This window comes from Lampetra planeri, chromosome 65 (assembly GCF_965212315.1).
Source record: "Lampetra planeri chromosome 65, kcLamPlan1.2.h2, whole genome shotgun sequence".
NCBI classification, from domain to species: domain Eukaryota; kingdom Metazoa; phylum Chordata; class Hyperoartia; order Petromyzontiformes; family Petromyzontidae; genus Lampetra; species Lampetra planeri.
This window is the reverse complement of record NC_136171.1, coordinates 2,554,920-2,570,105: the sequence shown is the minus strand read 5'-3', so window position 1 is coordinate 2,570,105 and position 15,186 is coordinate 2,554,920. Positions and strand designations below refer to the sequence as shown.

At 55.3% G+C, this 15,186-nt stretch overlaps 1 protein-coding gene across 1 annotated transcript in view; it reads left to right on the top strand.

Annotated features, from left to right (window-relative positions):
* Window positions 1-836: 836 nt before the first annotated feature.
* LOC144737188 (protein turtle homolog B-like) overlaps window positions 837-15,186 on the top strand; it is a 38,401-nt gene continuing 24,051 nt past the window's right edge. Inside the window, exons 1-2 of the mRNA XM_078619909.1 lie at window positions 837-924; window positions 5,017-5,252. Of these exons, the coding sequence (XP_078476035.1) occupies window positions 837-924; window positions 5,017-5,252 (324 nt within the window). The remainder of the gene's footprint in view (window positions 925-5,016; window positions 5,253-15,186) is intronic.

Genomic DNA, 15,186 nt, shown 5'->3' with positions numbered 1-15,186 from the left:
CACTCTCTCGCTCACTCTCTCGCCTCGCCCTCTCTCACTCTCTCGCCTCGCTCTCTCGCTCGCTCTCTCGCTCGCTCACTCTCTCACTCACTCTCTCGCTGCTCGCTCTCTCGCTCGCTCACTCTCCTCGCTCACTCTCCTCGCTCACTCTCTCGCTCGCTCACTCTCTCGCTCGCTCTCTCGCTCACTCTCTCGCTCGCCTCACTTTCTCCGCTCGCTCTCTCCAACGTCGTCGTCATCATCATCAGGCCATGGTCAATCCACTGCTGGATGGAGGGGCTACGCTGAGCCGCCAAGTTCGTTCTTGGCTCTCACGCCTCCCCCCCCCCCCTCCTCCCCCCCCATCCCCTCTTCATCCCCTAATCTCACCCTCTCTCTCTCTCCGCCCCCACGTCTCCCGGCTCTCCTTTCTCACAACCCCAGCTGTATCCCCTTGCTAATCTCCACCCCCCCCCTCTCTGTCTCGCCCCATCACTCTTCCCATCACTCTCCCCCCTCTACCCCCCCCTCTCTCCCATCACTCTACCCCCCCCTCTCTCTCCCCATCACTCTCCCCCCCCCCCCCACTCCCTCCCTCCCCATCACTCCCCCCCTCTCCCCCCCCTCTCTCCCCCATCTCTCTACCCACCCCCCATCTCTCTACCCCCCCCCCCCCACCCCCCCATCTCTCTACCCCCCCCCCCCCACCCCCCCATCTCTCTACCCCCCCCCCCTCCCACTCCCCATCTCCCTGTGGTCTTACTGCCATCCTCCAGCCCCTCTCGTCCCGTCTCTCCACCGCCGCGTGTGCGTCCTCTGCATTCTGCTCCGTCTTCCATCCCTCCGACATGCTCACGATGACCCTCCACGCGGTTGCTGGGGGTGGCGGTGGCGGCGGTGGTGGTGGAGGGGGGGAGGTGTGCAGGAGGGAGTCATCTGCCGAGCGTGATGATGATGATGATGATGGACGGGGCCTTGGTATCTCCGCTGTTGGATGGGGGTCGCGGGCTTCGGTGTTAATGCGCGAGGCGGCTCGCGGAGCCGGGCCGATGCACCTCTGGGGATTATCGGGGATTCCGTGGTAAGCCCCCGAGGCTTATGGAGCCAGGCTATGGCGCTTTTTGTTTGTTTAAAGATACCTGGGCGTGAACGGGGCGGGCCGGGCGTCTTACAGGGTTCGTAAGAGAGGGACCGAGCCGGGATCCTGGATTACAATCCGGATTCCAATCCGGATTCCAGTCCGGGTTTCAGCCCCAACCACAGGATTTAAGCGGCGTCTCATAGAGCCATAGACTCGCATAGAGGACCCATAGACTCGCATAGAGACCCATATACTCACATAGAGACCCATAGACTCACACAGAGACCCAGAGACTCACAGAGTGACCCATAGACTTGCACAGAGACCCATAGACTCACATAGAGACCCACAGACTTACACAGAGACCCATAGACTCACACAGAGGACCCATTGACTCACACAGAGACCCATAGACTCACACAGAGACCCACAGACTTACACAGAGACCCACAGACTCACATAGAGACCCATAGACCTCGCACAGAGACCCACAGACTTACACAGAGACCCGTAGACTCGCATAGACCCATAGACTCTCATAGAGTCCCATAGACTCCCACAGAGACCCATAGACTCGCACAGAGACCCATAGACTCACACAGAGACCCATAGACTCACACAGAGACCCACAGACGTACACAGAGACCCACAGACTCACATTGAGACCCATAGACTCGCACAGAGACCCACAGACTTACACAGAGACCCGTAGACCTCGCATAGACCCATAGACTCCCACAGAGACCCATAGACTCGCACAGAGACCCATAGACTCACACAGAGACCCATAGACTCACACAGAGGACCGATAGACTCACACAGAGACCCATAGACTCACACAGAGACCCATAGACTCCCACAGAGACCCATAGACTCGCACAGAGACCCATAGACTCACACAGAGACCCATAGACTCACACAGAGACCGATAGACTCACACAGAGACCCATAGACTCACACAGAGACCCATAGACTCACACAGAGGACCCATATACTCACTCAGAGACTCACAGACTCACACAGAGACCCATACACTCACACAGAGACCCATAGACTCACATAGAAACCCATAGACTCGCATAGAGACCCATAGACTCACACAGAGACCCATAGACTCACATAGAGACCCACCAGATTCACTCAACGAGGCTTTCCTGCGTAAACAAACGCCATAGCAATGGTATTAACGACGTCGATGATGATTGTAACGACACATGCGTCTGTTGAATAAAGTACGAACATACTGTGCTCCGACACAGGAATGTGGGAATATGCAAAGCTTCGAAAAAAAAAGAGAAAAAAACCAGATCGTGTTGCTGCCCTCCCTCTCTGTCCTCTCGCAAACCGATATAAGTTACCCGCCAGGAGAAATACGATTAAATAAATAAAAAACAAGCGCCGATGTGAACAATTTTGAGATGATGTCCTGAGGCTGATGGGGCCAGGCAAACCCGTGGCGGTGGTGGCGGCGGTGGTGGCGGCGGTGGTGGTGGTGGTGGTGGCGGTGGTGGCGGTGGTGACGGTGGGGGCGGTGATGGTGGTGACGGTGGTGACGGTGGTGGTGGTGACGGTGGTGGTGGTGGCGGTTGTGGTGGCGGTTGTGGTGGTGCAGAACATGAAGAACCAGTGGCATCTACATCTGCAGAACGTGAAGAGCCAGTGGCATCTACATCTGCAGAACGTGAAGAACCAGTGGCATCTACATCTGCAGAACGTGAAGAAACCAGTGGCATCTACATCTGCAGAACGTGAAGAACCAGTGGCATCTACATCTGCAGAACGTGAAGAACCAGTGGCATCTACATCTGCAGAACGTGAAGAACCAGTGGCATCTACATCTACAGGAGATTTTACAACTTTTAAAGCCATTCCCCGTGTTAGTGTACATGCCGTACATTGCGTTTGGCATCATGAATAGAGGGTTCCCTGCATTAAAGGGGCGCCACAGTGATGAGATGTTAACTACCTCGCCTGGTATACAGGAGGTCGTGGGTTCGATCCCGACCCTGACGCCTGCTGCTGCTGTATATTTGGGAGTTTGTGGTGCCTCTTTCCCCGTGCTCGCGTGGATTTTTTTCTTCTGCGGGTCCTCCGGGTTTTCCCTCCACATCTAGAAACATGCCTTGAGATGATTTAGATTATGTCGGGGCTATGCATTTCCAGATGATGCGTCTTTGCCTGATAGGATGGGGATGGTTTCGTGTTGTGTTTGTTTGTGTGTCTGGATGATGTTGTTTACCTCGCTTGCACTGCTGTCGTGTTTGCGTGTTTGTTTGTTGTTTTAACGCTCTTACCCCATGGCCCATAACTGGACATTTGTGGGAAAAAAAATCTTCTTCTTGGTTCTTTCGGTAAAGTCACGTAGAAGGGAAGTAATAAAATAATCAAAATAAAACATAATAAAACAGGTCTGTCGACAGACCTGGTTTTCACCTGAGGACGGCTGCTTGCGTTGTGGCCGAAACGTCGTGGGAATTGTTTTATTATGTTTTAATTTTATTATTTTATTACTTCCCTTCTACGTGACTTTACCGAAAGAACCAAGAAGATGAATCCCTGCAGTCACGAAAGCTTTAAATCGAAAAAAAATATTTTTGGGCTCGTCGGATTTATCCTGTTGAAACACTGATTCCCATTCTGGCTAAATTCCCAGGTGATGATAAACAAGCCCTTAACACCCATGATGATGCTGCTGCAGTGTGCGTGAGCCGGCACTTGCAGGGCTGCGCTTGCACCCGTGCCCCTCACCCTCGGGGTGCAGTGATATTGTTGAGTCATTGAAAAATATTTTGCCCGAAGGCCATCTGGGATGGTGTTGTGGGGGGATACACGAGATCTCGTAACCGGTTAAACCCCCTTCGACCTGATCACCACGACCACCTACACACTACCACCCACACACTACCCCACCACTACCACCCACTACCACCCACACACTAACACCCACTACCACCCACCCCACTAACACCCACTACCACCCACTACCACCCACACACTACCCCACCACTACCACCCACACACTAACACCCCACCCACTACCACCCACTACCTACCACCCACTACACCCACCCCCACTACCAACCACCCACTACCACCCACTATCACCCCACCCACTACCCACCCACCCACTACCAACCACTACCACCCACCCACTACCTACCAACCACTACCACCCACACACTAACACCCACCCACTACCACCCACCTACTACCACCCACCCACTACCACCCACCTACTACCACCCCACCCACTATCACCCACCTCCCACTACCACCCACCCACTACCCAACCACCCACTACCATCACCCACCCACTACCACCCACCCACTATCACCCACCCCACTCACCCACCCACCCACTACCACCCACCCACTACCACACACTACCAACCAACCACTACCACCCACCCACTACCTACCCAACCACTACCACCCACTACCACCACCAGCCCAGTGGGTGAACCACCCAAGGTGGTGGCCATGGTTCTTGGCCGAGATGCCGAGGATTTCCCGGCGCCAGTCCCATGGACTTTGTGTGTGGCCCTTCTCTGTTTCTCTACATCCTCATGTCTCCTCGTGTCTCCCCGCGTGTCTCCCCGCGTGTCTCCCCCGCGTGTCTCCCCCGCGTGTCTCCCCGCGTGTCTCCCCGCGTGTCTCCCCGCGTGTCTCCCCGCGTGTCTCCCCGCGTGTCTCCCCGCGTGTCTCCCCGCGTGTCTCCCCGCGTGTCTCCCCGCGTGTCTCCCCCGCGTGTCTCCCCGCGTGTCTCCCCTTCTGTCCCCGCGTGTCTCCCCGCGTGTCTCCCCGCGTGTCTCCCCCTTCTGTCCCCGCGTGTCTCCCCGCGTGTCTCCCCCGCGTGTCTCCCCGCGTGTCTCCCCGCGTGTCTCCCCGCGTGTCTCCCCGCGTGTCTCCCCGCGTGTCCCCGTGTGTCTCCCCTTCTGTCCCCGTGTGTCTCCCAGCGCGTCCCTGGGACCCGCGTCCCGTGTCGGCGAGGATTGGCGAGCGCGCCGTCTTGCCGTGCATCTTCCCCGAGTCGGCGACGCGACCCGGAGCCGGCTCCGGATCGGGATCCGGATCGGATTCCGGATCGGGATCCATTCCCCTGCACGTGATCGAGTGGTTCCGGAACGGACTGCCCATCCCCATCTACATCCAGTTCGGGTTTTACCGCCGCACATCGACCCGCACTATGCTGGTGAGTTGCGAGTGGGGTCCCACTCCGTCATGTGCACACATCTCGACATGGAAAGTTCCTGCGTCGTAGAACCTTCAAGAGGGTGCAGAGGTCGCGGTGGCCAGATGTTGACTACCTCGCCTGGTCTGCAGGAGGTCGTGGGTTCGATCCCGACCCTGACGCCTGTTGCTGTATATTTGGAGTTTGCGTGTCTCTCTCATCGTCATCATCATCATCACGGTGGCTAGGAGATGTTAACTACCTCGCCTGGTCTACAGGAGGTCGTGGGTTCGATCCCGACCCTGACGCCTGCTGCTGCTGTATATTTGGAGTTTGCGTGTCTCTCTCTCTCTCTCCCCCGTGGTCGCGTGGATTTTTCTCCGGGCTCCTCCAGTTTTATCCCCCTCCACACATTTAGAATCGGCGTTTTAGAGTCATTGGCCTGCTGCTGTAAATTCCCACGTGATTATGATGATGATGACACTGGTCAACACACTTTTGTTTGGCATAAGGTATTCCAACGGTTTTAATGTAATTTTGGGGTGCTGATTTCAAATCAGTTTTTGTCTATCACATCAGGTGTTTGAGATATCAATATTGCATTTTCAATAAAAAACTGCAGAAGAAAAATATTAAATAAATGTGGACATCTACATAAAATGATATTATAAACACACTATCATAAAAATACAGCACCATATTTTAACACTAAAGCAGTCACTGACTCGCAACAACTTGCAATCACAAGTGACAGAGTTAATTTTCGGGTAAAATCAATGAAAATGGGGTATGCCGATAGCGTAAAAATGAGATGCGATAGAGCAAATCTGAGATCACATTTGGAATCAGCACCCCTGAAATTAGTCTAGAACAGCTGCAAAAGTCCAGGCCAGAAAAAAAGTTTTTTTTTTGTTGACCAGTGATGATGAGTTATCATTTGTGATGATGGCCTTGGGACCTTACCTGGTGAAACAAAAACGTGTTTGTGATTTCGCGAGTGCCGCTAGCGAGGTTGGTTTGGCCCGAAAGACCACGCTGTCCCCGGCCGCCTTTGTCTCTCCCCCCGGTGCTGGTGTGTACACACACACACATACCGCACGCACACCGCACGCACACAGAGAGAGACACAGATCCCCCGTATAGCCTTCAGCTGGCTGTCGGGGCAAGTGCCATTAGCGAGCGGCGCCTATGAGCGGGTGGTTTGGCCAGGAGAGACCACGTTCTCCCGGCCGCCTTTGTCTCTCCCCCCCTCCCCCCCCCCTCCCCCTTTTCCCCCTCCCCCCTCCCCTCACGACCTCTCACCGCCCGCAGTTGTGATGGGGGTGGGGCGGGGGGGGGTCATGGAACTCGATTCCGTGCTCTGGACACAAACCTCGGTCACCCCGAACGTAACCCCCCCCCCACACACACAGCCCCCCCCCCCACACACGCTGCCCCCCCCCCACACACGCAGCCCCCTCCCCTCCCCCACGCACCCCCCCCCCACACACAGCCCCCCCACGCACCCCCCCCTCCCCCCCACACACAGCCCCCCCCCACACGCACCCCCCCTTAGGGTGTGTCCCAGAGACCCTCACCCGTGACCCCTCCGTGACCCCCCCCCCTCTCTCACCCTGGCAGCGGTCACGGATGAGGGGGCAGCGGTGGGGATGGGGGGTGGGGGGACACTGAGAGAGAGTGTGAGAGTGTGAGAGTGAGAGAGTGAGAGAGAGAGTGTGTGAGAGTGAGAGAGTGTGAGAGTGAGAGAGTGAGAGAGTGAGAGAGAGAGTGAGAGAGTGAGAGAGTGTGAGAGAGAGTGTGTGAGAGTGAGAGAGTGAGAGAGTGAGAGAGTGAGAGAGTGTGTGAGAGTGAGAGAGTGAGAGAGTGTGTGTGAGAGTGAGTGTGTGTGAGTGTGTGAGAGTGAGTGTGTGTGTGTGAGAGTGAATGTGTGTGAGAGTGTGTGTGTGTGTGTGTGAGAGTGAGAGTGTGTGTGAGAGTGAGTGGTTGTGAGTGTGTGAGAGTGAGTGTGTGTGAGAGTGAATGTGTGTGAGAGTGAGTGTGTGTGTGTGAGAGTGAGTGTGTGTGTGTGAGAGTGAGTGTGTGTGAGTGAGAGAGTGTGTGAGTGAGTGAGTGAGAGAGAGAGTGAGAGTTAGTGTGAGAGAGAGTGAGCGAGAGAGAGTGAGTGAGTGTGTGAGTGAGAGAGTGAGTGAGTGTGTGTGAGTGAGAGAGTGTGTGTGTGAGTGAGTGAGAGAGTGAGTGAGTGAGAGTGAGTGTGTGTGAGAGTGTGTGTGTGTGAGAGTGTGTGTGTGTGAGAGTGAGAGTGTGTGTGAGAGTGAGTGTGTGTGAGTGTGTGAGAGTGAGTGTGTGTGTGAGAGTGAGAGTGTGTGTGAGAGTGTGTGTGAGAGTGAGAGTGTGTGTGAGTGGTTGTGAGTGGTTGTGAGTGTGTGAGAGTGAGTGTGTGTGAGAGTGAATGTGTGTGAGTGTGTGTGTGTGTGAGAGTGAGAGTGTGTGTGAGAGTGAGTGGTTGTGAGTGTGTGAGAGTGAGTGTGTGTGAGAGTGAATGTGTGTGAGAGTGAGTGGTGTGTGTGTGTGTGAGAGTGAGTGTGTGTGTGTGCGAGTGAGTGTGTGTGAGTGAGAGAGTGTGTGTGAGTGAGTGAGAGAGAGAGTGAGTGAGTGTGTGAGTGAGAGAGTGAGTGAGTGTGTGAGTGAGAGAGTGAGTGAGTGTGTGAGTGAGAGAGTGTGTGTGAGTGAGTGAGAGAGAGAGTGAGTGAGTGTGTGAGTGTGTGAGTGAGAGAGTGAGTGAGTGTGAGTGAGTGAGAGAGTGAGTGAGTGAGTGAGAGTGAGTGAGTGAGAGAGTGTGTGTGAGTGAGTGAGAGAGTGAGTGAGTGAGAGAGTGTGTGTGAGTGAGTGAGAGAGTGAGTGAGTGAGAGAGTGTGTGTGAGTGAGTGAGTGAGAGTGTGTGTGAGTGAGTGTGTGAGTGAGTGAGAGAGTGAGTGAGTGAGTGAGAGAGTGAGTGAGTGAGAGAGTGAGTGAGTGAGAGAGTGTGTGTGAGTGAGTGAGAGAGTGAGTGAGTGAGAGAGTGTGTGTGAGTGAGTGAGAGAGTGAGTGAGTGAGAGAGTGAGTGAGTGAGAGAGTGTGTGTGAGTGAGTGAGTGTGTGAGTGAGAGAGTGAGTGAGTGTGTGTGAGTGAGAGAGTGAGTGAGTGAGAGAGTGTGTGTGAGTGAGTGAGAGAGTGAGTGAGTGAGAGAGTGAGTGAGTGAGAGAGTGTGTGTGAGTGAGTGAGAGAGTGAGTGAGTGAGAGAGTGAGTGAGTGAGAGAGTGTGTGTGAGTGAGTGAGAGAGTGAGTGAGTGAGAGAGTGAGTGAGTGAGAGAGTGTGTGTGAGTGAGTGAGAGAGTGAGTGAGTGAGAGAGTGTGTGTGTGAGAGTGAGTGTGTGAGTGAGAGAGTGTGTGTGAGTGAGTGAGAGTTAGTGTGAGAGAGTGAGTGACAAAGGGAGACTTTTGACTTTTAAACAACTTTTATTGCCGCCAGCAGCAAAAGCACTGGAGGCGATTTCGATATGAAACACACAAAGTCACCAGCCAAACAAATGAAAACAATCGCTACAAATCCACACGCTGTGGCGCTAAAAGCACCGCGCACAACACGAAAGAAAGTCGCGTGGTGGTTGTGGTGGTGGTGGTGGTTGTGGTGGTGGTGGTTGTGGTGGTGATTGTGGTGGTTGTGGTGGTGGGTGTGGTGGTGGTGGTTGTGGTGGTGGTGGTTGTGGTGGTGGTGGTTGTGGCAGTGGTGGTTGTGGCGGTGGTGGTTGTGGTTGTGATTGTGGTGGTGGTTGTGATTGTGGTGGTGGTTGTGGTGGTGGTTGTAGTGGTGGTGGTCATCACGCACGCCACGGTGACGAGCGAGCGCTTCAGAAGGTGAACAGCACGAGGGTGCCGTCCACGCTGGTACAGAGAGGGGCTTGTCCGGCTCCCCAGCGTTCGAAGAAGACGCTCCGCACATCGAGTGAGAGAGAGAGAGTGAGAGAGAGTGAGAGAGAGTGAGAGAGTGAGTGAGTGAGTGTGAGAGAGTGTGAGAGTGAGTGACTGTGAGAGTGAGTGAGTGACTGTGAGAGTGAGTGAGTATGAGAGTGTGAGAGAGTGAGTGAGTGTGAGAGAGTGAGTGAGTGTGAGTGAGAGAGTGTGAGAGAGAGTGTGAGAGAGAGAGTGAGTGAGTGAGAGAGTGAGTGAGAGAGTGAATCTACAGTCCCCTTTGTGACGGCCAGCTTCCCCTGTAGCTGTGTGTGTAGGTAGCTGTGTGTGTGTGTAGGTGGAGGTGTGTGTGTGTGTGTGTAGCTGTGTGTGTGTAGGTGGCTGTATGTGTGTAGGTGTAGGTGTGTGTAGGTGGAGGTGTAGGTGGAGGTGTGTGTGTAGGTGGAGGTGTGTGTGGGTGTGTGTAGGTGGAGGTGTGTGTGTAGGTGGAGGTGTGTGTGTAGGTGGAGGTGTGTGTGTAGGTAGCTGTGTGTGTGTAGGTGGAGGTGTGTGTGTGTGTAGGTGTTTGTGTGTGTGTGTAGCTGTGTGTGTGTAGGTAGCTGTGTGTGTGTGTGTAGGTGGAGGTGTGTGTGTGTAGGTGGAGGTGTGTTTAGGTGGAGGTGTGTGTGTAGGTGGCTGTGTGTGTAGGTGTGACTGTGTGTGTAGGTGGAGGTGTGTGTGTGTGTAGGTGTGACTGTGTGTGTAGGTGGAGGTGTGTGTGTGTGTGTGTAGGTGGAGGTGTGTGTGTGTGTAGGTGGCTGTGTGTGTAGGTGTGACTGTGTGTGTAGGTAGCTGTGTGTGTGTGTAGGTGTCTGTGTGTGTGTGTAGCTGTGTGTGTAGGTGTATAGGTGTCAGTGTGTGTGTAGGTGGCTGTGTGTGTGTATGTAGGTGGAGGAAGCTGTGTGTGTGTGTAGGTGTCAGTGTGTGTGTGTAGGTTGAGGCATGCGTGTGGGTGTGTGTGTGTGTAGGTGGAGGGAGCTGTGTGTGTGTGTGTAGGTGTCGGTGTGTGTGTGTAGGTTGAGGCATGTGTGTAGGTGTGTGTGTGTGTGTAGGTGGAGGTGTGTGTGTGTGTGTGTAGGTTGAGGCTTGTGTGTGTGTAGGTGGAGGTGTGTGTGTAGCTGTGTGTGTGTGTGTAGGTGGAGGTGTCTGTGTGTGTAGGTGTGTGTGTGGCCAGTCCCACGCCCAGCCGCGTCTGTCTCCCCAGTGGCGATGTTTACGCACCGAACCAGGTACTCATTTGAGGCTGAGTCGACCTAGCGGAGGCCCATGACTGGTTCAGATAATCATCACCGGTGGTGTTGGCCGTGAGCGGGAATCGAACTCGGGTCGCCGGGTTCGTAGCGCAGCATAGCGCTAACCACTGCACTACACACACACACCGACACACACACACACCGACACATACACACCGACACACACACACTGAAACACGCACACCGACACACACACACACACCCACACAGACACACACACACAGACACACACACACACACCGACACACACACACCAACACACACACACACCGAAGCACACACACACAAAGGCGAACCTACCCCATGTAGGCACACACACAGACTGTGTTGGACGAGTGTTGCTAGTGAGCTCACCGACGCAAACAAAGACAACAACAGACGCAGCCATTCAGCTTCGTAATCTGACTTAGAACTCTGTTCCTGGAAACACGGAGAGCCCACACACCCCACTCCTACCCACACACTACCCACACACACACCCCACACACACTCCACACACACCACACTCCTACTCACACACTACCCACACACACACCCCACACACACTCCACACACACCCCACTCCTACTCACACACTACCCACACACACCCCACACACTACCCACACACTACCCACACACTACCCACACACTACCCACATACACCCCACTCCTACCCACACACTACCCACACACACTACCCACACACTACCCACACACTACCCACTCCTACCCACACACTACCCACACACACCCCACTCCTACCCACACACTACCCACACACTACCCACTGCTACTCACACACTACCCACTCCTCACACACACCCCACTCCTACACACACACACCCCACTCCTACACACACACACCCCACTTCTACTCACACACTACCCACTGCTACTCACACACTACCCACACACTACCCACTCCTACCCACACACCACCTACACACTACCCACACACTACCCACACACCACCCACACACTACCCACACACTACCCACACACTCTTACACACTACCCACACACACCCCACTCCTACCCACACACTACTCACACACTACTCACACACACCACCCACCCACACCACCCACCCACACACACTACCCACACACACTACCCACACACCACCCACACACCACTCCCACACACCACCCCCACACACCCCTCCACTACCCCCACACACCACCCACACCACCCACACACTACCCACACACACCACCCACACCACCCACACACTACCCACACACACCACCCACACCACCCACACACCACCCACACACCACCCACACACCACCCACACACCACCCACACACACACCCCTCCACCACCCACCCACACACACACCACCCCCACACACCCCTCCACTACCCACACACACCTCCCAGGGCACGCCGCTCCTCCGGCTTGTGATGGCCACGGCGATGTCACAGAATCCCATTCACCACCACCGTGTCCCCCGGCAACCGCCACGAACACAACACCGCGGTGATGGTGGTGGTGGTGGTGACAGTGGTGGTGACGGTGGTGGTGACGGTGGTGACGGTGGTGGTGGCGGTGGTGGTGGCGGTGGTGACGGTGGTGGTGGCGGTGGTGGTGGTGGTGGCGGTGGTGGTTGCGGTGGTGGTGGTGATGGTGGCGGTGGTGATGGTGGTGGTGGTGGTTGCGGTGGTGGTGGTTGTGGTGGCGGTGGTGACGGTGGTAGTGGCGGTGGCGGTGGTGGCGGTGGCGGTGACGGCGGTGGTGGTGACGGTGGTGGTGGTGGTGACGGTGGCGGTTGTGGTGGCGGTGGTGGTGATGGTGGTGGCGGTGGTGGCGGTGGCGGTTGTGGTGGCGGTGGTGGTGGTGGCGGTGGTGGTGACGGTGGCGATGGTGGTGGCGGTGGTGGTGATGGTGGTGGTGGTGACGATGGTGTTGGTGGTGGTGACGGTGGTGGTGGTGATGGTGGTGACGGTGATGGTGGTGACGGTGGTGGTGGTGACGGTGATGGTGGTGACGGTGGCAGCGGTGGTGGTGACGGTGGTGACGGTGGTGACGGTGGTGGTGGTGACGGTGGTGGTGGTGACGGTGGCGGTGATGGTGGTGACGGTGGTGACGGTGATGGTGGTGGCGGTGGTGACGGTGGTGGTGGTGATGGTGACGGTGCCAGCAGCTCGGCACACGCACCCCTGGGGGTCCGGGATGCCCTTTCTGGGAGGGTCGTGAGACGCGCCACAGATTTTATTTTTTTCTTTCTAGAAGTTAAATCATCGCCTACGCTACTTAGGCCACGGGCAACGTTAAGTCTAGCAACTTCGCTTCATCGAAGCCCCGATGTGTTTGTTGTTAAACATGATTACATTCTTTAACGATTGGGAACCCAAGCGGTGCAAGGCTGCAAATAAAGATTAAGAACCACCGATATAAACTGGAAACTATAAAATAAAAAATAAAAATTAAATTTTCCCCGGTGTAAGGGCCCCGCTGAGCTACGATGTGGCAAGTTTTTGTGTTTCAGAAGCGACCCCGGCATCGTCATCATCGTCGTCATCGTCGTCATTATCGTCATCGTCATCATCATCATCGTCGTCATCGTCGTCATTATCGTCATCGTCATCATCATCGTCGTCATCGTCGTCGTCATCATCATCGTCACCATCGTCGTCATCATCGTCATCATCGTCATTGTCATCGTCATCATCGTCATCATCATTTATAGGGGCAGCCAATGAACTGGATGAACACGTGACTTTGTGACGAGGGTTCTGTGTCGGATGAAACATGGAGAGTTCTGTACTGGGTGCGTGGTCGTGGTTCTATTGGGGTCGTGGTTCAAAGGGGGTCGTGGTTCTATTGGGGTCGTGGTTCTAAGGGGGTCGTGGTTTTAAGGGGGTCGTGGTTCTGTGGGGGTCGTGGTTCTATGGGAGTCGTGGGGCATTGGGGGCGATCTCCACGCTGCCAGCAGTGATTAGGGGCAGTGAAAAGGAGAGCGGTTGGGGTCTGGTGGGGCTCAGCGTCAGGACGAGCGTGGGAGAGCGTCTTGGTGTGTGGGTGAGTGTGTTTGTGTGTGTGTGGGTGAGTGTGTGGGTGAGTGAGTGTGTGGGTGAGTGTGTGTGTGTGGGTGTGTGTGTGGGTGAGTGTGTTTGTGTGTGTTTGTGTGTGTGTGTGGGGGTGTGTGGGTGAGTGTGTTTGTGTGTGTGGGTGAGTGTGTTTGTGTGTGTTTGTGTGTGTGGGTGAGTGTGTGTTTGTGGGTGTTTGTGTGTGTGTATGTGAGTGTGGGTGAGTGTGTGTGTGTGGGTGTGTGTGTGGGTGAGTGTGTGTGGGTGAGTGTGTTTGTGTGTGTGGGTGAGTGTGTTTGTGTGTGTTTGTGTGTGTGGGTGAGTGTGTGAGTGTGTGTTTGTGGGTGTTTGTGTGTGTGTGTGTGAGTGTGTTTGTGTGTGTGTGTGTGGGGGTAGGTGGGTGGGTGGGTGTGTGAGTGTGTGTTTGTGTGTGTGTGTGTGGGGGTGTGTGGGTGGGTGTGTGAGTGTGTGTGTGGGTGAGTGGGTGTGTGTATGTTAGTGTGTCTGTGGGTGTGTGTGTGTGGGTGAGTGTGAGTGGGTGTGTGAGTGGGTGTGTGTGTGGGTGTGTGTGGGTGTGTGTGGGTGGGTGTGTCAGTGTGTGGGTGTGTGTGTGTGTGGGTGTGTGTGGGTGTGTGTGGGTGGGTGTGTCAGTGTGTGGGTGTGTGTGTGTGTGGGTGTGTGTGTGTGTGGGTGTGTGTGTGTGTGTGTGTGGGTGTGTGGGTGGGTGTGTGAGTGTGTGTGTGGGTGAGTGGGTGTGTGTATGTTAGTGTGTCTGTGGGTGTATGTGTGTGGGTGAGTGTGAGTGGGTGTGTGTGGGTGTGTGGGTGTGTGTGGATGTGTGGGTGGGTGTGTGAGTGTGTGTGTGGGTGAGTGGGTGTGTGTATGTTAGTGTGTCTGTGGGTGTATGTGTGTGGGTGAGTGTGTGTGGGTGTATGTGTGTGGGTGTGTGAGTGGGGGTGTGTGGGTGGGTGCGTGTGTGGGAGTGTGAGTGGGGGTGTGTGTGGGGGTGTGTGTGTGTGTGTGGGGGGGGGGTGTGTGTGATGTGATGTGAGTGGGTGTGTGAGTGTGTTTGTGTGTGAGTGGGTGTGTGTGTGGGTGTGTGTGTGTGTGGGTGAGTGGGTGTGTGTATGTGAGTGGGTGTGTCTGTGGGGGTGTGTGGGTGGGTGCGTGTGTGGGAGTGTGTGAGTGTGTGTGTGTGGGTGTGTGTGGGAGTGTGTGGATGTGTGAGTGTGTTTGTGGGTGTGTGTGGGGGTGTGAGTGTTTGTGTGTGGGTGGGGGTGTGTGTGTGGAGGGGGGGTGTGGGTGTGTGTGGGGAGTGTGTGTGTGTGTGGGTGTGTGTGAGTAGATAAAGACCCCCCACATAGCTTTAACAGACTGTAGGGGCAAGTTCTGTTAGCGAACACCTATGAAGGACGGAACGGTGCACGAGGGGGTGGGTGGCCAGCACCACGCCCGACCGCCTTTGTCTCTCCAGTGGCGATGTTTACACACTGCACCAGGTACTGATTTGAGGCTGAGTCGACCTAGGGGAGTCCCAGGACCGGTTTAGATAATCGTCACCGGTGTTGGCCGTGAGCGGGAATCGAACTCGGGTCGCCGGGTTCGTAGCGCAGCGTAGCGCTAACCACTACACTACTGCTCCCGACACCCACACACGCACAGACACACACTGACACATGCACAGACACACACAGACACACAC